Genomic DNA, 23,298 nt, shown 5'->3' with positions numbered 1-23,298 from the left:
GTATGTTTATATTAGTGAAAACAAAACCAAAACTTCCTCTAAAGGAGCCAAAGAGCTAGAATTTAGATATTTAGTGTTAAACATCTTCTAGTGGGTGTCCACCAAGTTTGTTCAAATAAAATTCTTTGTGGTAAAATAGGCCCTGTCCCAGGGGTCATTTATTTTTCTTATAATAATGTATATAGGGAAAAAAATTATTCTTCTAAAAAGCCAAAGAGCAAGAGGTAAGTATCCAAACACAGCAGCCACCATGAGCATAGAGTCTGGTCAGACTGCAACAATGTTGAGGTTGGCATTGCTCTATATCCTGGTGGTACTATCTACCGAAAATGAAAGCCTTATTTGCCACACCATTATTTAATAAAGTAAAGGTCTAGGATAACAAAAAAACACTGTCTGTAGAAGCTACATATGTTTAGATAAAAATAACATTTATCCGAAAGAAATTTTAACTATACATCAAAACACATAATTAATAACCTCATATGAGTAGCAGCCATCTGTATTTTAAGTACTTAATACTGGGAATGACTTTAAAACATGAAACAAAAAGAAAATGCTAACCAATGCCCGTTAAAGCAGGTTTAGGGGTTAATATAATTATAAATAGGAAGTTTTTAATCTAAATCGTTGAAGTCTGCAGTCATTGAACGAAATTAAAGTAGAAAAATACATACATTATATCGATTCGCACTTCGTCTTTAAAGCCTTTTTCAGGCAGACCTCTGTTCAACTGAAACATACTAGACAAAAAACATATTTGATATAAAATTGGTAATCTCATTGAAGTCTAATAAACTCATTTATCACCTTAAGTAAAGTTTTAAAGATATACTTTGCTCATCTTTCAGTAAACTATTCTTATCACAGAAATTTATTGACATCTATGAAATTTCTACTGTATATGTCTAATTTGAATAAAAAACTATGCATTGGAAGCTGCATTCCCTAAAACAGCTCAAGTAAAGTTGGTCTTTTTTTAAAAAATGCCAGTTTTTTAATGTCTCTGTATATTCATAAAGTGGCCACCTATAGTTTGTAAAAATTTAAACATAACATATCTACTTTGTATGAAGTCAAAACGTGTTTACTTTATATTTGTATTAGCAATTATTTTATACATTATTTGTAGTAAATATTGTGTAGCAATTAACAATATTCTTAATATCAAATTTAAGCATAATATATCTTTAAGTCTAATAATTAATGAAAAAGTGACAGTATGCCAATCCAAATGCATCAATCGGAACATCCTCGGCTATTATACATAATAACCTCAGAAAGAATACGGATTGAAAGTAGTGCTACCACAAACAGAAACAGAGAATGTAACTTCGATAATGTAAAACGGAAAATAAATTTTGTTTCGGTACAATTATGATTGAAAATATGTTTGGCAACCATTTTTGATTTAAAGAACAACACAGATGTACAATTTTAAACAAATCGGACTAACTGTCAACATGATGGCATTTTGTACTCTCGGTTTCTATTAAAAATTGCGATTGTCAAATGCATGTAGTAATGTGACAAGGTAAAAGTCCAAAACAGTTTTTTCTAAAACAAATACAATGTACCTGCATCGTGTATGTTATGTGTCTTGAAATGTCAGTGAGAGATCATTGAAAGTGCAATATTATTAAATCTTCAACTCCGAAGGAACATTATTGATTTGAAGTACAGAGCAAGAACTATGGTGTATTCTATCTTGATATTCCATTTAATTATGTGTTATACTCAGTAAAACAAGCTGAGTTGATACAATTTAAGATATTTATAGTTTTTAAAGCCAGCAGGTGAAGCTGTTGTGCGTGCGTGCGTTTGTCTGGGCGTGTGCGTGGGCGTGTGGGCGTGCGTGCGTGCTCGTGTGCGTTCGTGTGTGTTTGTGCTGTGTGTGTGTGTGCGTGTGGTTGTTTTTGTGTTGTTGTTGTTGTTGTTCTTGTTTTGTTGTTGTTGTTTTTTCCCATAAAGGTAAGCAAGTTCTGGAGAAGTTTAAATTTCATCAAGAAATGAATAATTATCATTCTTACTATATCTTAGCAGGTTTACGACTGCAATGGAAATCTAATCTAGATCCTGGCATTAAAGGTGTTTGAAGTTCAATGTGGGTTCTCTCAACTCCAGAATTTTTATTTCCTCCAACGTTCATCTAGACAATTTGAAGTAAAATTGCAGTTAAGCTCAAGTTAGTCTCTCTTGCCCTTCGATAGGTTTTTTATTACAATACATTCACACAATGCTGGTTCAGGCAGAAAATGACAATACAAAGAATATTGTATATAAATATGATCTCCATTTTCAAAAGATGAAATAGTATCATGGATACATTCCTGTCATAAATTAACACTTACAACAGTATTTCGTTTAAAGCAGAGATAATAAACTTAACCAAACTCTTGTAATATGAGGTTATTATGCATTCTATTGGACAAGAACACAGCTGTCAAAACTGTCTGATATAGGTTTCGCAGCTGTATACGTATCCAATAGAATAAGTACTTTGTTTCCAACCATGTTTAATGATCTCTTTATTTTACACCACAATTTTGAACATTTTGACAGCAGTTTCAATAAGGATTTTTCGACTCTCAAAAATTAAAAACAGGCCAGATGAAGTCTGGTATGCATTTGATTAAGATATCCTAGACTATGAAATGAAAAATATCCTAAATTGGATGTGCGATGAGGATTTGGAAGAAACCCTTTTTAAAATCTTTAAAAACAAAACAAAGCCCCTTTGGGAAAGTATATTTGGGTTCGATAAAAGACTTAAAAGGATTCTGAAAAAACGGGAAAAAAAAAAGGGGTAAATTTTGATTTGATCCATTAATCATCACGAGGTTCAAATCCTGAAATTGCATTGGGTTTTTATAAGGTGTGAAAAAAATGAATATTACAGTACAAGCAATCTCAGATAGCATTACTTATATTGTATTGTTTTGAGTATTTACTCGCATTCAATTTAACATAAGTCTAACATTAAATTACCACTGTATTAAAGTCCTTCTTAATGTAAACTTGTTCTATGTGCCCAGCTCCTACTGTTTGAGTTTGATTTATCGCTTGTGTTAGTTTTTTGCAATCTCCGGTCAGATCATCTTTACGACCAAACGTGTGCTGTAATTAAAAAAATGATCTCTTTTTACAATTATATGCATATTTGCATGGATTTTATTCCTATGATCGTGTGTTGTTCATGATTGAAAAAAATGCAAATAATAGCAAGGCTTAAAATATATGTCGTCACGCAATAAAATTGACAATATCATCTTTGCTCATGCACTTACTTCAGCTCTATTGGCCGTTAAAAGATGTTCAAAGAAAACATTATAGATCACGTGATGTTCGGTCATTTAATGAAAAAACGACCATATAAAGTTTATTTATTTCCCAATTTAAGTAGATCCATGAAGTTACAAAAGAAAATCTGTTGATGCAACATACAAAGTTTGATACACAGTTGTACGACCCAAAGTCAGGTCTGTGACAAGTACCCCCACCAGATCCTTGTACAACTAAAATAACATTGATATGAATAAAACATTTTAAGCTGTTTTGATTGTAGAGGGGTCTTGGTGGAGGAAGATTTGCTGCGCGCCATACACTTGCCAATTTGGTCGACGAAATAAAGACATCTTTTGCTGTGGCTGTTGACATCAAACCATTTGCCTTTCACCACTGTAGGTAGGTTCGAGTCCCACCAGCGACTTTGATTATTTCATGTGAGAAAACTATCCTGCTAGCGTATGGAAAGCCGGTGGCTCTACTCAGCTGCACGTTATGGGCCTCAAATTATGCACATAGGGTCACCTGATGTCTACCTCCACCAGTAAAGCTTGAACATTGTCTTCTGTGTTGGATGGACGTAAAACTCAAAAAGTCAAAAATTTTCCCAAATTTAAACTTAGCTCTTAGCCAAAAATGAAAAAAAACCAAAAAAATATTAACTGAAAATGGGGTTTTTGTTATTATCTATGACTTTTAAAGAGGGGAAAAAGCTGAAAAATTTTTTTTAATTGCTGTCAAAAAAATTTGATTAAATTTTAAAATTTTAATTAAAAAAAGCCCCGGGAAAAAATGTACGTGTGTTTTTTGTTTGTTGATAAAAAAATCGGGAGTTTCTAAAAACAAAAATTTGGGTACTCCCTATAAAAGTTTTAATCATTATACTGCTTAAAAAAATTTGTGTTACTGGGTGGGAAAAAAGTTTTTTTTTTTTTACAGGGAACCCTTTTCAAGGGGAAAACAAAAGCTTTAAAAAAAATTTTAAAACTGCGATTGTTAGGGAGTTCCCCAATAAAAAGATTAACTTAAATACGTGTTGAAGAAGGTCCATTTAGAGTCTTGATGAACCCCTGATTTAACCACAAAGATTTCCGTTTAAGTTTCCTACTCGAACTATATTTTCCCTGTTTCTTGAACCTACAGAAACAGTGTTGAAATAAAAATGTAAAATCCTTAGAATAAATGTTCAAATTACGTTGTTACGGGATCAGACGCTTTTCTTTAAGAAATGAAAATTGTACCACTTTCATTTTGCTTCGGTCAATATCTATAAACTGATGAATTCAATGATGTTTACATTTTAGTTCCAAAAGCCTTATCGTTTTTATCTTATTTTTTTAAAAGAAACTGAAGAGTTGAAGCTTAAAAAAGTTTTTCTACTTTGGCAATGACAAGTTGAATCGAATTCGACGATAGTTGTCAGGAATGTCGTTGTTTTTTGGCTTAGTACCGTCCTTGAACTGGCTCAATCGAACCGAGCCTGTAACCTTTTCAATTCTGTTGTTTTGGACGTTCTTTAGGCATTCTTTTTATCCCTATTTTAAACACAAGAAAGATACAAAATCAAGTTTATAGAAATTCTGGAAAAAGCACTTACATGTAAGGATTCCATTGCACATCTTCGCGTGTCTTTATGCTTACGATTCACTCGAAAAATCACCAATTCAGTATTTAAACCAGCGATCACTGGAAATATTTTGTAGCAAAGCATGCATACAAATATCCAAACACAAGCAATATCCATGACTGCTTTGTTACATTTGCTTCAGAAATCTGAAACTTCAAGACACCTTGCAAAATATTTACACTGCATTTTATAAGATGGTAAATCTTTCAGGAAAAAAATTTCGCTTCAAAGAACTTATCTGCTTTTGTGTTCTTAGATGAAATTTCACAAGAAATATCATATGGTTTTAAAGTAAATGGGCTTTTAGTTGTGACTCTTAGGTATTTGCAACATAAATAATTGATGCAAAATGTTGCAACCAAAGAACTTCCTGCTCTCCTGTGAATCGATCGGATGTGCCAATACAATTAACTTTATGGGCAGGTCAGATATCTTATCCACTCGATAATAGGTGTTCTTATTCTTAATGTATATTTAAATTTGATATCCTTAAATTTGTACCATATTGCTTATTTAAACAAAATTTAATGAAATTGTAAGTGTTCAAAGGTTTAAGGCAATAGCTTATTTCCTAATAGCTCAACTAAGCTAGCTCAGGGTGAGCTATTAGGAATGTCCGTCGTCCGTCCAAAATCCTCATCGAACAATGTCTGGATGCTTGTCTAAGTAAATCATGGATGAGTTTGAACATGGGTCATCTCGAATGAAAAACTAGCTCACAGAAGCTAAGAAGAGAAAAAAATCTTGTGAACACACTAGTGGGCATAGTTTTTGACTCGATCATCATTAAACTTTGTCAGGATACTTTCAAAATAATGGTCTTAATGACTTAGAACATGGGTTATCTCGGATGAAAAACTAGGTAACAGGGGCTAAAAATAGAAAAAATCTTGTAAACACTATAGTGGTCACATTTTGACACACTCATCATAAAACTTTGTCAAGATTTTTGTTAAGGTATTTTTTTGAATGCGTTTAAATATGGGTCATCTGCAATGAAAAACTTAGTCACAAGAGCTAAAAATAGAAAAATCTTGTGAACACTAGTGGTCAAATTTTTGACTCAATCATCAAACTTTGACAGATGTCTAGATAATTGCTCAAATAAGTTCGAACATGGGTCGACTCGGATGAAAAACAAGGTCAACGGAGCTTAAAATAGAAAAAAAAATATTGTTAATACGCGACTGGCTACTGTTTAGATTCAAATATCCTGAATGGGTTCAAACCCTGACAGGGGCAAGCCGTTGTTTTTTTTTTAAGCAAAAAACTTTTCACTCATTGCTCTGTACTGATTGGTTCCAGGAACGGATTCGAAAGACTGTTTATAACCTAATAGCTTTCTACACAATCGAACTAAATAAATTCTGTATAAACCAAATATCCTGAAAAATTAGTCTGAAACTTTTTAGCTCACCTGCGCTTGCTCAGGATGAGCTTTTATGGTCGTTTAATGTCCGTCGTCCGTCCACATTTGTTCCTAACACTTTAGCGGTCAAAATTTTGCCTCAGTCATTATCTAACTTTGTCAGGATGCTTGTCTTTGTGATTACTTGGATGAGTTCGAACATTGGTCATCACGGATGAAGTATTTGAAGACTACAATAATAGTTTTCTTGCATAAAAGTTAATTCTTAATTTTTTCTAAATCTCCCATTATTTTTATCTCCCATTTTTGTAGAATGGGGGTAAAAATCCCATATGGGATAGTAAACCTCCAGTGGGAGAATGATAAAACCCCATGGGGGACTCAACTTTGATTGTCTCCCCAGCACTCATTGTTAGGGGTATATGAAATTTAAAGACCAGTTTTTGTTTAACTTTATACCCATTGTTAAATGAACTCTTCATTTATTCTCTAATTACTTAAGAAAGGGTAGCTGAGTTTGCGAAAATCCCGGATTTGCAAACTTATTCCGGAAGTAGTTTAATGAATATGTTGATTACTGAAGATGTTGAATACTGATATGATCTATTTTTTGCCCTACGCAGACTACCCGTGCGCGAAATGCTACATCCTTTCTATGGAAATATTGAAGTGTAAAAAGGTCTATACCACATTGTTTACTAGTACCACCTGTAAATATCCGGGAAAGTTTAACTGGTATGTTGGCTTTTTCTTTAAAGCCTGCCTCTAGATTTATGCCATTTTATGAACATTTTTAAAATGTATTATAAATTTAATTATCATTTAATGATTAACCTGTCCGTGCTCTGTCTTTGCCCTGTCCTGTTTTTGTTTAGGGTCCCCCTGGGCTCCTTGCCATTGGTTCTTGTTGCTGGGTCATGTGGGGGTTGCGTTCATTGAACGCCGCCTTTCCTTGTTGATCTTGTTTATCATATTTTATAAAATATTGCGAATGAACGAAGAAAGTACTTTACACATTGCAAACGGCTTTTATAATCTATGTAAAATTACCCCCAAAAAAGGGTAAAAATGCAAAAAGTAGCCCTTATTGCGTTTGTCACGCAAAAGAAATATGATGATATATATTGCAAAATTAGTCATACATCGCACATATAACATGTAAATTATTACTTGCATCTTTATTCTTTTTATTACTTTTCTGAAAAATTTAGTTCATTTTTCTGAAGTTTGATTTTCTTGAAATATTTTGGCTCATCTAGAGGCATGTAGCTTTAAAAAGCTGTCCCACAATCTCTCCCACGAAAACGTTGGGTTTGTGTATTTGTTTGCTTTGCAACGTTTAACAATTAAAATTAATTTATCTGTTTGAAATTTTAAATTGATTGATTAAAAAAAAAAGAAATGTAAACAATTATTTGGAGCAGACCCCTAATGGGCATTTAATCCTATTTACTAAAATTTGTTATTTATAAGTCCTATATTGATAGTTGAAAGGTATAAAAGAACAATTTTCTTTGAACCTTATATTCCAAATAGTATAATGTGATATACTCAAAAACTTTAGCAGAGCTAGGTTTCAGTCCTCGGACCTCTGGGTTATCAGACAAGCACGCTTTAAATGCGCCACTTTGCTTGCTTGTATAAAACAATAACAAATATTATCATCAACTATGAGAAGTACTTTCGTTTATATCATTATACATTGCATCATCTTACCATATAAATATAAAGTTCACAAATATTTAAAATGTTTTATAATATCTCTCGCGAGATAAAACCAGGCATTTTACAATATGTGTGAAGTTGGCGGCCCAGCGGCCTAGCGGCGTGAAGTTGGCGGCCAAATGTTAATGTTACAGAAATGTTATTTAAACAATAAAACGGCATTTAATGAAGTTCTAAAGACATTTCTTATTATTTAAAGGATATATAAAAAGAAAAAAATCATTTTGAGAATTTTTTATTTTATCATTTTTCGCCAGCGGCCAAAAAATTTAATTTTGCAGAAATGTTATTCAAACAAAATAAAACGGCATTTACTGAAGTTCTATGTTTATTTGCACAACTATTTGTTCCATTTATAAAATCAATGAAACATTACAAGCTTAGCACATAATTGTCTCTTTAAAATTTAATCATTAGGCAAACGCAAAATTTTCACAGCATAAAGTGATCAGGTTTCTAACAAAGAAAATTTCAAAGAAAGTTTATGACATGTTGGGCGATAAGGCAGACTTCTCTATTCTTTTGATGTTTCACGTAGAACATTCTAGACTTCTCTATTTTTTGATGTTTCACGTAGAACATTCTAGACTTCTCTATTCTTTTGATGTTTCACGTAGAACATTCTATTTGAAGGAATAAAAAATCAGGACACATGACAAGCTTAATTTTGACGTAGAATCCGTCCGGTTTTTTTTTTGCGTCAATATCACAAACAAACAAAATCCGTCCGTCCCGAACCCAGTTTCACAAAAGAGAATATTGTTTTAAACGGATGACATAATTGTTTAATAAATGTCCACAAAAATGAAGTTGGCGGCCGGGCGGTCCAGCGGCCAAAATTTTAATGTTGCAGAAATGTTATTTAAAACATAAAACGGCATTTAATGAAGTTTCAGTGGCATTTCTTATTATTTAATGGATATATAAAAAGAAAAAAATCACTTTGACAATTTTTTTTATTTCATCATTGTCAGCGGCCAGCGGCCAAAACTTCTAATGTTGCAGGAATGTTATTCAAACAATAAAACAGCATTTAATGAAGTTCTAAGGACATTTCTTAATATTTAAAAAAGGATAACTGAAAAGAAAAAAAACACTTTGAGATTTTTTTTTTGATTTTTTTCATTTTTGTGAAGTAATTTTAATAGGTTCGTTTAATCACACTTGTTATTTTTGTCCAAAGGCGAAGGTCATATGTGTTTGGTCACAAGGGCTGTTTTGTCCACATATGAATCAAATAGTTACGTATTTAAATATCAATATTGTGACAACCAAAATTCGAAAATTTGACTTTGACGGTCAAGATCACTTAACGCTCAAGATCAAGGTCAGTGCAACCTTTAAATGTCGTGTCCAAGAGATTGTTTTGTCCAAGTATGAAAATTATCCATTGATTAATAACAAAGTTACAGCCAATTATAGCAATAATCAGTGAAATTTAAAAAAAACTTGGTTTCAATGTCAGGTCATACATGAGTCAAGGTCAATTCGAGCTTAAAAGGCTTATTAAGCAAAAGTGTTAAAATTTATTTTAATATTCTCATTACCTTGGCCCATGTCACCAATTCTCCTACCAACGTAAAAGTACCAGCCAATATATTTCCCTACCAAATAGAGAGGACACTAGGCTGTATAAGGAAATCACGCAAGGTTGACTAGTTCGACGCGCTAACCACTCGCCATACTAATACATGTACTTTAATTTATTATAAATATGCATGCATAACAATTATTATAACATAATTTTATGGTTATAAAGATATTTATTTCATCTGCAAGTTATTTTCTTATTTTTAAAAGATGTTAGAAAAAAAGGACGGATATAAAATTAGATTCTATTCTTAATATTGGTACCATTGTAACAAAAATGTACTTTTTACCATAATTCATGGGATGTTGAAGTATACCTATTATGCGATGCAGATCGGAAATGGAAGCAAAACCTTGATAATTTTAATAAGAAAGAAAAGATACTGTACATTTATTCTGGGAATGACCGTATATACAACACCATAGGAATGAAGTGTTTAAATACATCAATAGCAAGAACGATATATTGGCAATCATGTGTTTCATGATAATAAATTAAACAACTATATACATTTACTAGCAAAATACAACATATACAAATGTTAATACAAATCAATGTTTAAAAACTTCCAGATCACGTATTGAACTTAAACAAATAATAGCGTTAAAATGACAACATGGAAACATTCAATACAACCTGATAACGATATTTCACCCGAATAACGACTAATTTACACTTGTGCAATCGGAATCCCAACCATTTATCCATTTTCCAACCTTTCAGTTTCATCCAATAACAAGGAGATAATCATTTAGGGTACGACCATTACCGCATGCTATAATCATGAGTTATTGTTAATAAATGTGTAAGCAAAAGTTATTTTGTAAAGTTGGTAAGCTGGGTTCCCACTGCCGATCAGATCAACTCGATCATCCCGATCACCCAAATTCCCCGATCAGGCCCGACCAAGCTCGACTAAAGGCGTATACACGACTTCTTCTCGACCTCTTGTCGATCACACACGATTCCCACACGATTATTCACGACTCCTTCACGACGTCAACCCGACCACCTTTCCGATTTCCGCTCGATCATCCCGACCTTTACACGATCCCTACTCGACCTACTGGATCTCTGCTCGATCGGTGTCAGATCTTTCCCCGACCAGATCGTCATGGTCGTACTCGAGTCGTAGAAGGTCGTGAACAGTCGTGTACCAAAACTTTTAGAATAAAAACTTCAAACAGTGTTGATCATTATCACTTCATCTTGAAACTTTATAGTATATGTTGTGTCCAGCATAGTATAAATATTTATGGAGATTGAGCAGTTGCAGTTGTGGGCCAGATGGTTAGGGCTCCAGAGAGACAGGGCCATTGCTGTGCTAGAGTTGGAACAAGAGGAAGAGGCTGAGGGTCGTAGGCATAGACGTAGGTGACAAATGCGCAGGAAAATATGGATGAAGCAGTGGCTTGCACGACGACCACTGTATGGGCATTATGAGCAACTGCTACAGGAGCTAAACAGGGAGGACCCAAAAGGATACAAAAATTTCCTAAGGGTAGACGCTGATATGTTTGGGGAGCTTGTTGATCGCATATCACCCAGAATTCAGAAAAAGAACACCAACTTCAGGTAAATCATGGGTTCGATCCCCATCATTTTCACGTATTTCTGAAATAATTAGTCATCGAATTACTTTTCCAACCATTTGACTTCTACAGCTCTGTGCAATTGTCACTAATATTTAAGAAATTTTAATACCTTTGTATCATAGTAGGCTAGTTATTACTTATCATTGTTCAATCTCTATTTCAGGGAAGCCCTGGAGCCTGGATTGAAGTTGGCGGTCACTCTTCGTCATCTCGCAACTGGAGCCTCGTATTCAGACTTGATGTACTCATTCCGAGTGGGAAGTAACACAATAAGTAAATTCGTCCCTGAAGTTTTGGATGCTATAATACAGGAGTACTCTGAAGAGGTGCTGCCAGACGTCGTCACTGCTAAACAATGGCAGCAGATTGCAGATGATTTCCGAACCAAGTGGAATTTTCCTCATGTCTGCGGGGCTCTTGATGGTAAGCACGTGAGGATTCCAGATGATTTCCGAACCAAGTGGAATTTTCCTCATGTCTGCGGGGCTCTTGATGGTAAGCACGTGAGGATAAAGAACCCGAAGAACTCTGGGTCTCTGTTCTATAACTATAAAGGCTTCTTTTCCATAATACTACTCGCACTCGTAGACGCAAACTACAAATTCATCTGGGTAAGCGTTGGTGCTAATGGCAGTGCATCCGATGCCCAGCTATTCAATAACACTGAACTCAGAACCATGCTAGAAGAAAACAACCTTGGTTTGCCGGACCCTGATCCACTGCCTGGCGATGACATGAACACCCCATACTTCCTCATTGGAGATGACGCTTTCCCGTTGAGAACTTGGATGATGAAGCCATACTCCAGACGCAACTTGACCAACGAGGAGCGCATATTCAATTACAGGTTAGACAATCTTTTGAATTACTATTGGAAAAATAGCTATGCATTTAATCAGAAATTTGTTCTTATAAACCATCACCATCCTTTCATTTTAGGTTGTCCAGGGCTAGACGAGTGGTAGAAAATGCCTTCGGTCTTCTCGCTATGCGGTTTCAGTGCCTACTTGGCTGCTTGAACCAGATGCCCGAAACCGTTGACTTGATTATCCTTGCATGTGTCACACTGCATAACCTTATCAGCATACGGTACCCTGCCATTGCAAGACTGGCCGTCGACCAAGAGGACGAGCATAACCATTTAGTACCTGGTGAATGGCGCCAAGGAAGACAGTTGGCTGATGGTGATCGGACCCATGGAAGAAATGTGGTGACATCCGCTGGGGTCAGTCGGAGGAACTACCTTAAACACTACTTCAACTCCCGAGCTGGTTCAGTTGAGTGGCAACAGAATATGATTTAGTGTGTTAGTTACTTTGGAGAGATATTTTAATGACGCTTGGCTTGTATAACCTATATGATGCGATTATGCACAAGTTAAGTAGTAATTAAAGTGATTTCCGATATGTTTAAGTAAAGTAAGTCATCTTCTATTTGGATATGATAGTTTCCATGATATGTTTGTTATTGGAGGAAATTAGCTTCAAGTATACATGTATATACAATAGAGTTGATTGTTTGTTTCTTGATTTTATGCCCTTTTTCAAAGTATTTCAATCATATCACGCCAACTCCTTGCCAGTAGCCGGCAACTGCCTCACTTGAAACAGAGGTGGGTGACTAAAATCGCCACTAGTCGGACCTGCCGGGGCAACGCTCACTTTTAGTACTTATATAAATATATATTGTAGATGTTGTAGTAATAAGGAGAATAATAATATATGGTCGAACAGTGATCGGGGTTTGATCGTGTGCGGTCGTGTGTGGTCGTGGAGTAGTCGGGTAGCAGTCTAGATAATCTGGACAAGAGATCGAACAGAGATCTACTTAATCGGGATGCGATCGTATATTACTCTAGTAGAAGTCGAGATGATCGGGTACAGATCGGGTTAAAAATGCCAATCCGACCAAACAAGATCGCTACACGATTGTTTCTCGATCAACTCGATCTTCAACTCGATCAATACACGATCGCTTCCCGAGCTCTTCTCGACCGCTTGGCTACACGATCGCTACACGAATTTTTTTTGACATGTCAAAAAAATCGGGTAGAAAGCCCGAGCGATGCCGACCAAGGTAGACCTCCCCGACCACTCCCGATCAATCATGCCGACCGACCCAGACCAGTACCCGATCGCTTGATCGGGCTTGATCGAGTTGATCTGATCGGCAGTGGGAGCCCAGCTTTAATAAAGGATGATTACCTGACCTATACTCATGGTTTGGTCGGGGAGTATAAATTGGATGGGACCCGTAAAAAATGTTTTAAAACTTCATTAAAGACGATTCAGATTTGTTACAGAAATTGTACACCATATATTAGCCTGCGTTCCAATCTATCAAATTTTTATGTGCTTCTGTTCGGCAAATCGATATTATCAAGAACACGAACAAGTCTAAAATAACGCGTTTTATGTGCTTCTGTTCGGCATGTCGATAGTATCAAAAACATGAATAAGTATGAAATAACGTGTATATTATGTATAAGCAAAATATATCAACGCCTGAATCCCAGGTGTACCATATATATGACAAAAATTCAATTTAGGCCGCTACCTTTATAAAAATGATAAAAGATCTCTCAAAGTATATATCTTTTAAATGATAAGAGCTTTATTAAATACCATTTCTTTATATATCATTTCTTCCAACTTCACAAAAACGATAAATAAAAAAGTTCTTTGAAAGTGTTTTTTCTTCTTTTTATATACCTTTCAAATATCAGGAATGGTCTTAAGGACTTCATAAAGTCCCGTTTTTATCATATTTATAACATTTCGATTTCCGGCTGCCAGGTCGCTAGAGAAAAAAAACTGTTAAATGAAAAGTTATGTCTTTAAAAGTTGATTAAGAGTCGTTATTCAATTTTTTTCCAAACTTTTACAACATTGAAATTCTGGGCCGCTGGCCGCCAACGTCACAAAAAAATGATAAAATAAAAAAAATCTCAAAGTGATTTTTTCTTTTTATATGTATATCCTTTTAATAATAAGAATTGTCTTTAGAACTTCATTTAATGCCGTTTTATTGTTTGAATAACATTTCTGCAACATTAAAATTTTTGGCCGCTGACCGCTGACTTCACAAAAAATGATAAAATAAAAAAAAATCTCAAAGTGATTTTTATTCCTTTTAATAATAAGAAATGTCTTTAGAACTTCATTAAATGCCGTTTTATTGTTTGAATAACATTTCTGCAACATTAATTTTTTTGGCCACTGGCCGCTGGCCGCTGACCTCACAAAAAATGATAAAATGAAAATAATTCTCAAAGTGATTTTGTTCTTTTTATATATCCTTTAAATAATAATAAATGTCTTTAGAACTTCATTAAATGCCGTTTTATTGTTTGAATAACATTTCTGCAACATTAATTTTTTTGGCCACTGGCCGCTGGCCGCTGACTTCACAAAAAGTGATAAAATAAAAAAGAAATCTCAAAGTGATATCTTTCTTTTTATGTATTCTTTAAATAATAAGATATGTCTTTAGAACTTCATTAAATGCCGTTTTAGTGTTTGTTTGGCCGCCAACCGCTGGTCCGCCCGGCTGCCAACTTCACGCCGCCAACTTCACGCCGCTAGGCCGCTGGGCAGTCAACTTCACACATATAAATAAATACTTCATATATTAAAGACATAAGGAAAAATAGCTTTATGAAATTTAGCTCCCTAATTTTTGTTATTTATAAGTTTATTTACTATAGGCATAAAATATCAATTTGCTTTTAACCTTATATTCAAACTAATATAATTTGATACATTTAATTGGTATCAAAAGGATTAGCAGAGCGAGGTTTCGATCCTCGGACCTCTGGGTTATGGGCCCAGCACGCTTCCACTGCGCCACTCTGCTTGTATAAAGTATTGCAAATTACATTATTACAAATGTTATCATCAAAAATGACTTTTCTTTTATATTACAAAACGTTGCATCATTTTACTTTACAAATACAAAATTCCAATATTTTGTTAACAAATATTTTAACTGTTTTATAACCATGGTTGCTCAAGGAATAAAAGCAAACATTTACCTATAACTACTTCATATCTAAGGAATAAAATCTTCATTTTTTCAATTTATAAAGAAAAGTATGCTTTATGAAATTTAACACTTTTTTTTTCATTTTAAAGTCTTTTTAAAAATAATTTCGTTTTTAATGAGCATATTCTATTATAGACGCATATATCTTTTCAGTTTAAGAGTCTTTTCGTGAAAATATGGATTCCAGTCTTGTTAATATTGTTGAATACACTTGAAATATGAATTCCAATCGCACCTCTTAAATATTGTATATTTTTATTTTTTATGGCTCCGTCTTTCAGTTTTGACCGAGATTGTTTATATATATTATTTTCCTTATTTTTCAGCGGGACATTATTTGACTACCATTCTTAAATAAGAATAAGTCATTAGTTTTAAATTAATCTTTGATATATGCTAGGTAGGTCTGATGTTCAGCTTTGTCTAATTCTGTTAATAACGTTTTTAAAAGCAACCCATTCCCTCCAAAGGCAGAGTAGGGATTAATACTCAGCACAAAGTAAACCTTATTTTTATGTTCATAAAAAATGAGAATTCAAAAGCAGTCGACTTATTTTAATTATAGTTTTTATGTCTACAACTTTGAGCATGTGGTGGTATTGCATTGTTTAGGAATTAAAACTAGTTTACCATCTGTTTGAAATTGTATATGGATTTGGTTTACAAATTAAATGTAAATGAGTATTTCTAGCAGACTCATAAAGAAACTTTAATCCTATCTACTTTTCAATTTTTAGGATTTTTTTTCTGTTTGAAATTTATATCGAATTGGTTTACACAATACATGTAAACAAGTATGACTAGCAGACTCCTAATGGCACTTTACTTTATTATTGTTATTTATTAGTATATTTACTATAGACTTAAAATAAGAATTTTTTTTTCACCATATATTCAAAATAATATAATTTGATACATTTTATTTGTATCAAAAGGATTAGCAGAGCGAGGTTTCGATCCTCGGACCTCTGGGTTATGGGCCCAGCACGCTTCCACTGCGCCACTCTGCTTGATTGTATAAAGCAATAACTGAAATAATTTTCAAATATCAAAAGAACTTTTATTATATTGCAAAACATTGCATGATCGATCTTACCTTACAATAATTTGTTTCACAAATATCTTAAATGTTTAGACATTGTTTCACACGATATAAAACGGTACATGTATTTATTTAAGGGATTACATCTTTAATTATTCATTTTTTTTAATAAGAAAATAATGCTTTATGAAATTTAGCACTTTAAATTTCCTATATATTACTCTTAAGATACTTTGAATAAGGCATAATTATCCGAATATAAAGTAATTTCGTTTTTAATGAGCGAATTATAGCCCATTCTATATTTGACGCATTTTCTTTCAGATTAACAGTTTTGCGGATATGGATTCAGGTCATGCTGAATATTGTTGAGTACACTTGAGATGTGAATTCCAATAGCACCATTAAATATTGTATACTTTTATTTTTATGGATCTGTCTTTTGTCTTTCACTTTTGACCGAGACTAATTATAGCTATTATTTTCATTATTTTTCTGCAGAAATTATATACACGGGGGTGGAAACCCACATGGATAAAGAATATCTCGATAAAGTCTGCATAAAATCCGAACCAAAATGGGTAAGCCGGGAGGGTAGAACCACTTCGATTTTCTTTAAAAAAAATGAAATTTATATAATTGTTTAAAAACTTACCCTGTGATTGACTACTTTCTCTATCACATATCGAGTAAAAGCTCACATCTGGAGCAGCGGAAATTCATATAGTTTTACCGTAGCTCAATTTTGAGATCCATATGGGGTTCCACCCCCGTGGTATACTAACATTCTTAAATCTTAATAAGTTATTCAGATGACGCTTTAATCCTAAAATTTATATTTGATTCAGTTTTTGGGATATATGCTAGGTATTTCTGAGTCTTAGCTTTGTATAATTCTGTAAATACCGTTTAAGCAACCCATTCCTTCTCAAGAAGGAGTAGTACTGGATATACAGCACACAGTATACCTTATTTTCATGTTAATAAAAAAAATGCGAATCGAAAAGCAGACGACTCTTTTTATCATAGTTTTCATTTCAAGAACTTCGTGCGAGTGATTCCTTTTTAACTTTTTCAATGTTTAGGAATTTAAACTAATTTAAACTAATTTATCATCTGTTTGAAATTTTAAATCGATTTGGTTTACATGAAGCAGACTTATATAGGCCCTTCAATATTATTTCCTACTTTTTTGTTATTCATTGGTATATTTACTATAGGCATAAAATATCAATTTGCTCAAAACAGTATAATTTGATACATTTTATTTGTATCAAAAGGATTAGCAGAGCGAGGTTTCGATCCTCGGACCTCTGGGTTATGGGCCCAGCACGCTTCCACTGCGCCACTCTGCTTGCTTGCATTACACACTAACATATATAATTATGAAATATGTGAAGTACTTTTATTATATTACAAAACGTTTATTAACAAAATGTAAAATTGATATGTTAATTTACAAATATTAGATGCTGATTAAACATAATAAATCCTGTAGTTATCCTACTAAAATGTTAAGATAATTTTGATGAGTCTTTAAACATTTTTCGAATGAGGCGTCCGTGGCCGACTGGTTAAGGTCGTTGACATCATTCTTCGACTAATGCGGAGTTTCGAGTAAATCGAGTTTGAGTACTTGAGTAATTTCATATATATATATACCAGCATCACACGAATAATGAAACTAATTGTACTGTAGAATCAGTACGTCTGTAAGCATAACATCGTTCATGGTGTCTGTGCGAACCATGAACACTTAAGCCATTGCATTATACTCTAATACTTTCTACAATTATTCCTCAATCTTAAAAAGGGCAATAATTAGATCTCTCACACAATTACAGTCCAATTTGCAAACTACTACCGCGACATTAACAGAAACCAAGGGAGACTACTGTCATACGCTTTGTACTTGTATAATTGTAGTTACCTCCATTTAATTGTGACTAGCTTTAAATTTCAACCAGATGCATGCTTTTCTATTTTTATAATGAATAAATTATTACTAAATTTGTGTTAGTGCATGTATTGCATTGCCGGAAATACTAGTTTCAAATAGTATTTCCGGCAATTCCATATATTAAAAGACAAAGACATTTTCAGAGATGAAGCACAAACAGAAATGCTGATTGTAATTTATGTTTTGGCAGATATGAGCTGTATTTTTTCATGTTTTGTACTATTTTGATAATAAAAAATATTATGTGTGTAGGTGTGGAAATGTAATGCTTAACTAAAGAAAAAATTACAATATATACATATGCACGTTCATTTGTATAAGAGAGACAACTCGAGAGGTTTTGATTTAGCTTAAGAGCTACCTGCATTGAGAATAGGTTGTTTCCCTTTAATTTGTCGTCTGAAAAAATAATTTTGAAAAATGCCAGTCGTCTTATTTAAGAAAAACAACACTTTTCCTTATTATTTGAATCATTTAATATTATCATCAATATTTGTAAAAAGATCATGATTTACATGATGCAGTATTGATTGCACATTGCAAATTCATGACAAATAGCATTAATTACTAATCGGGTAATCCATAACAGGGTGGATTTGTTTACTCAGTGTGTTATAAATTCTTGTTTAGTCATTATAGAAATACGCATTTTCTGCCATTTAAGGGTGTCTACACTAATGTTTACAATTTTGTAAAATTGTCCTTAAACCCGCCCATCCACCCGGTTGTAGTAGTGTCTCCCGATTGATTTAACGGTAGGAAAATTTTTCGTTTATATACTAACTAAATTTAGCTAAACTCGGTCACGTGGGTTCGTGTATATCCGGGTTAATTTGTAGTAGCTCGCAATTGTAGTTCTGACGTCATCCACAACAAAACTATCACGATTTTGGAATATATTGTTTGATTATTTGCACGGAGTGCGTCATTCAAAATAAAAACACAATATTTTAGATGCTTTGTCACTGAAAATATTGAACTATATACGGCTTTTGTTATCTTGTAATTTTAAGTCGAAGTTCAAATAGGGCCCGGGATTACTGAATTTGGCTTTGTCCGCTAAATTTAAACTTCTATATATGGCTAGTCCGGTTATATCTAGCTCGAGATATTTGAATCTCCTTAATCATAACTTTAAATATCATTTACACATAGTTTAAGGTGAAACTGGGTTATATACAATTCATATTTTAATACCAAATATAGCCTTTTAGGTGTGTAATATCGGGAAATGCACACAACTTTCCTATCTAAAATAGTATTAAAACACCTGAAACGATCATTCTTTTATATATCTATATAAGTTTTTGCATTTTTGATTATGTCACGAAAATATATTCGCTAGTGTTAATGCATTTTTGTTACATATGAATTGCCGTTTAAATACTTGATATGTTTAAACGGTGTTTCTCCATCACGTCATTTTTTAGATACAAGACACTGTATTTAGATACCAATCATTTTCGTGATATTACTGTGTATCTTTTAGGGGAAATTTCATTTCCGCATATTAATGAAACACACCTTCAGTAATTCACCCTAATTTACATATAAACTAGGATGAATGCACCTTCTTCCTGCTTTATATATGTTTAAATATATCACTTTTGAAGATTTGTTGAAAATTGCTGACATAGGGATTCTACCGAGCACGATGGCTCGTGCCTGAAAAAAAACATATATTCCGGCGATTGATAACATTCAGTATTGATATTGCTTGCCACAGTAACATTTGTCGGTCGTTTATTTTTAAAGACCCATTACACCCCAAAATGCTATCATTTTTATTTCTCAAAAGCTTTAATATTTAATTTACTTTAACAGTTTCCAAATGGTTACTCATTGGCCATAAAGCAGAACCAGCTTTTGCCTCTTTTAGTTTTTGGTAATAAGTGGTTATATAGTTATTTTATATTTTGCATTTATTTTTTGTAGTCAAAATACTAATTTTGCTAGAAAATATTTCATACTCAGTGCTACCTTTCAGGTGATAAGCATCTAACATGCTAAAAGCCTATAAAAGAGATTTATGCGCTTTCTAAAAAGAATGAAACTTAATTCCTAATTCTGAGACTTAACGAGTGTGCCTTTGATAAAAATAAATTGAGTTTATGTTTGAAATGCTGACAACGGTAATACTGTAGATTTGATTAAAATGAATATGTTCCTGATTTTTCCTGATGTTTCTTTTTCTTCTTCTTCTTTAATATTATATAATAATTGCCCTTTGGCCAACGCCAATGTCTGCACGTAGCCGGCATTTACCTAAGTAATATATCGATAAATCACTTTCCAGAAATGTTTTTTAAAGTTCATATTAAATGCTAAATCTTTTGTTGAGGGCATTTTCCAGACCTTACTGATATATTGCATTTGAAAATGCCAATATCTCCTACATTATTCTACTTCCTTTAAAGCCAGTAACACTTAGGCTTAAGAGTAGTTACAAACTTAGAGTCGGAAATAATTAACCCACTTAATTTTATCTCGTAAATGACCACCGCAAGCAATGCGTCGAATGTCTCTGTAAATGTTGTCATCATTGGTGTTAGAAAAACACTTTGTTTATGATGTCCATTCGATTCGATTCTGTTTTATTTTTCTGCCAATATCCTTCTGATGGAGACAAAGGTCTTGTCAATGCATGATATGCCATGACGCCCGCATAATTATGGTGATAAATTTTTCATAATGATCTTCAAACTTTGATATTTTTCCAGAAAAATCAACAGCCTCACCTACCCAACAACTACCTCCTACCTAACCTTTTTATACGATACTTAGCCAAACGTTGTTGTCTGATCACATACAAAAACACTTTTAATACAGTAATGAATTAATAAATACGAAAACACTGCGGTGAAAAACAGAAAGTTGAATGTTACATACCTGGAATTATTAATAAAGATGTTTACGTAACAGTAGCCAATTTCATGGGACAGTGGACCTTCGGAGATTGTGCCGATATTAAACTAGATATAGTCACTGGCGCCCACGTAAAATTATGAAAAAGTTAACGTTTACCTTTGTGCAAAAAAAAATCTACTTTTTGCCAATGTAAAACAAGACGTAATTACTTATGCCAATGTAAAACTGACTGAAGCCACTTGTGGCAATATTGATAACTACAATGGATGTAGTCACTTCCTGCAATATGAAACTAGATGCAACAACTGGTGTCAATGTAAAACTGGATGCAGCAACTGGTGTCAATGTAAAGCTGGATGTAGCCACTTATGCCAATGTAAAACCGAATGCAGCTACGTGTGGCAATAATATGAAACTAGATGTAGCTGAATTAAAAAGGAACACCTCACTCTGACACCAGGGAACATCTGAATATATCTACAAAATATCTACAAAGAACATGTTATCCTTTCTCAAGGGGACACCTTACCATATCTGAAACATTATATCCTCAATATAAAACACCCTAAAATAATTACATGAACATCATGTCCAATCTCAAGGTTTTTTTAAAAATATGGATGATATGATAAAGAAACAGGTTTTCTCCATACCTCTTTGCATATGCTGAAACTGATGATACATAATACTGGGATTTGAGCAACATCATGTCAAATAATGTCTGGAAGAAAGAATGACCCGGTGGCCGCTCCTTCCTCTGCACAGTTTGCCTATTTTGTTTCGTTTATTATGAGAACAATTGATTTTTTATAGCATATATAACTGTCCCATACGAAAAAGTTACTTATGGAGCACATTGATGGGGTAAGTAATATGGACGACCGTTATGCTTATCAAGAAGCAGGTCAAGAGTGTCCGATTAAGATTTTCTGAGGTTTCTAAGCTATAAGGTCTAAACCTGCCGGAACTGAATAGCGTTTGAAAGGGCCAGCCATTCAGCCAATCTGTGCAGTCTGAGCAGGCCTTATTCTGTTTGTGCATGTAGAACAATTTGGCCTATCTATTTGTAGTTTTCAATTGCAAACCGCAAATACACTGTAAATGTCATACGGCGATTTTTAAGCTTTACCCTTGAGTGCCCCTTCGTGCACAAGTAGCGCCTGAGAAGTACCAACGACTTCCTATAAGCTTGCTGCATATTTTCCTCAAATGCAATAATCCAAAGTATAAGAAGGGATTTTGATTTTTTTATTTTGAAATTTAATTCCTTTAAACTTTGAAAATCCATTATTGAATCAGCATTTAAGCGATGCAGACTTCTTAAAAAAGTTTCATTTAAGAGCGCATGCACAAATTGATGGCAATGTAATTCACTGTTATTAACCTGGTAACATTTATTTTATCACGGCTTTAAAAACGTGAAAAACGACCTAACGACACGTTGTTAAATGTATGTGCTGTGATGATATAAAAAGTTAAACCGATTGGAACCAGCAGGAAAGGTTAATACTTTTGTCTCTAAGATGTCTAAAAACTTAATTAAACTTGGCTTTTACCTTGAGTTATTAAATAAAAAGCACGGAAGCAAGTTACCTTTGAAACACTAGTAAGTAAAATGCTTGTTGTTTGAAACTAATATTTGAAACTATTTGATAAATGCGGGTTGTTTTACGTATAATTTATGAAACATAACAAATTTAAGGAATTGTGATAGTTTTACCTTTTTGCTATATAAACAATTATGTATGCTATGCATATAATTAGAGCACACATTTTCTGTTCTTGCACCGGTTTATAAAAATCACTTAACCTGCGGGAACCGGAAATGATGGTCAAGTGTCAGGCCAGCCAGCATATCCGTGTAGTATGCACGGGTTTAACCAACTTAAAATCACCAAAATTAATAATGCATAGTTCCAAAAAATGGAAGCTTGACAAGTCCATTTTAAGAAATTCCGCAGTTAATGGGTAAATATACTAGTATAAAATTAAAGGCCATCGTCGATCAATGTATAAATGAGTGCTAAATACATGTATACGATTTACGTTCAAAGGCACGACCTGTCCAGAGCTTGACCCATACGATCTGTGTTATTTTTTGCTGTTGTTGTCGTTGTTTTCTATACAATTTAATAGGGGATGAAAGGGTTAAAATTCTTGTACAAATATAAAATATACAACACTACTATAAA

At 33.6% G+C, this 23,298-nt stretch overlaps 2 protein-coding genes and 3 non-coding genes across 5 annotated transcripts; 1 reads left to right on the top strand and 4 right to left on the bottom strand.

Annotated features, from left to right (window-relative positions):
- Positions 1-2,029: 2,029 nt before the first annotated feature.
- On the bottom strand, positions 2,030-5,065 carry LOC132752655 (uncharacterized). Its single transcript, XM_060743011.1, has 3 exons — positions 4,883-5,065; positions 2,989-3,117; positions 2,030-2,149 (listed from the first exon to the last, which is right to left on the bottom strand). Exons 1-3 carry the CDS (start codon positions 5,027-5,029, stop codon positions 2,030-2,032), a joined length of 396 nt encoding a protein of 131 aa, XP_060598994.1. The 5' UTR covers positions 5,030-5,065.
- A 5,913-nt stretch (positions 5,066-10,978) lies between these two features.
- LOC132752654 (putative nuclease HARBI1) lies at positions 10,979-12,495 on the top strand. Its single transcript, XM_060743010.1, has 3 exons — positions 10,979-11,172; positions 11,356-12,039; positions 12,132-12,495. The coding sequence occupies exons 1-3, from the start codon at positions 10,979-10,981 to the stop codon at positions 12,493-12,495; spliced, it is 1,242 nt and encodes a 413-aa protein (XP_060598993.1).
- A 2,480-nt stretch (positions 12,496-14,975) lies between these two features.
- Trnam-cau (transfer RNA methionine (anticodon CAU)) lies at positions 14,976-15,047 on the bottom strand. The gene has a single exon. It is a non-coding gene; the product is annotated as a tRNA-Met (tRNA).
- A 1,127-nt stretch (positions 15,048-16,174) lies between these two features.
- Trnam-cau (transfer RNA methionine (anticodon CAU)) lies at positions 16,175-16,246 on the bottom strand. Its single transcript has one exon. It is a non-coding gene; the product is annotated as a tRNA-Met (tRNA).
- A 1,315-nt stretch (positions 16,247-17,561) lies between these two features.
- On the bottom strand, positions 17,562-17,633 carry Trnam-cau (transfer RNA methionine (anticodon CAU)). The gene has a single exon. It is a non-coding gene; the product is annotated as a tRNA-Met (tRNA).
- Positions 17,634-23,298: the final 5,665 nt, after the last annotated feature.

The sequence above is a fragment of the Ruditapes philippinarum genome, unplaced genomic scaffold (assembly GCF_026571515.1).
Source record: "Ruditapes philippinarum isolate M1 unplaced genomic scaffold, ASM2657151v2 ctg1200_1_1_1_1, whole genome shotgun sequence".
Lineage (NCBI taxonomy): Eukaryota > Metazoa > Mollusca > Bivalvia > Venerida > Veneridae > Ruditapes > Ruditapes philippinarum.
The sequence above is the reverse complement of the archived record's forward strand: the minus strand, read 5'-3'. Positions and strand labels throughout refer to the sequence as shown.

What these genes read in the sequence shown, in the direction of transcription:
- LOC132752655 (XM_060743011.1), bottom strand. Translation starts at nt 5,029, where the DNA reads ATGGATATTGCTTGTGTTTGGATATTTGTATGCATGCTTTGCTACAAA. An exon ending in GTGCAATGGAATCCTTACAT is followed by an intron (nt 3,118 to 4,882) that starts GTAAGTGCTTTT and finishes TTTTAATTACAG; the next exon opens with CACACGTTTGGTCGTAAAGA. An exon ending in AGAAGGACTTTAATACAGTG is followed by an intron (nt 2,150 to 2,988) that starts GTAATTTAATGT and finishes CAAATTGTCTAG; the next exon opens with ATGAACGTTGGAGGAAATAA.
- LOC132752654 (XM_060743010.1), top strand. Translation starts at nt 10,979, where the DNA reads ATGCGCAGGAAAATATGGATGAAGCAGTGGCTTGCACGACGACCACTG. An exon ending in AAAAAGAACACCAACTTCAG is followed by an intron (nt 11,173 to 11,355) that starts GTAAATCATGGG and finishes TCTCTATTTCAG; the next exon opens with GGAAGCCCTGGAGCCTGGAT. An exon ending in GAGCGCATATTCAATTACAG is followed by an intron (nt 12,040 to 12,131) that starts GTTAGACAATCT and finishes CTTTCATTTTAG; the next exon opens with GTTGTCCAGGGCTAGACGAG.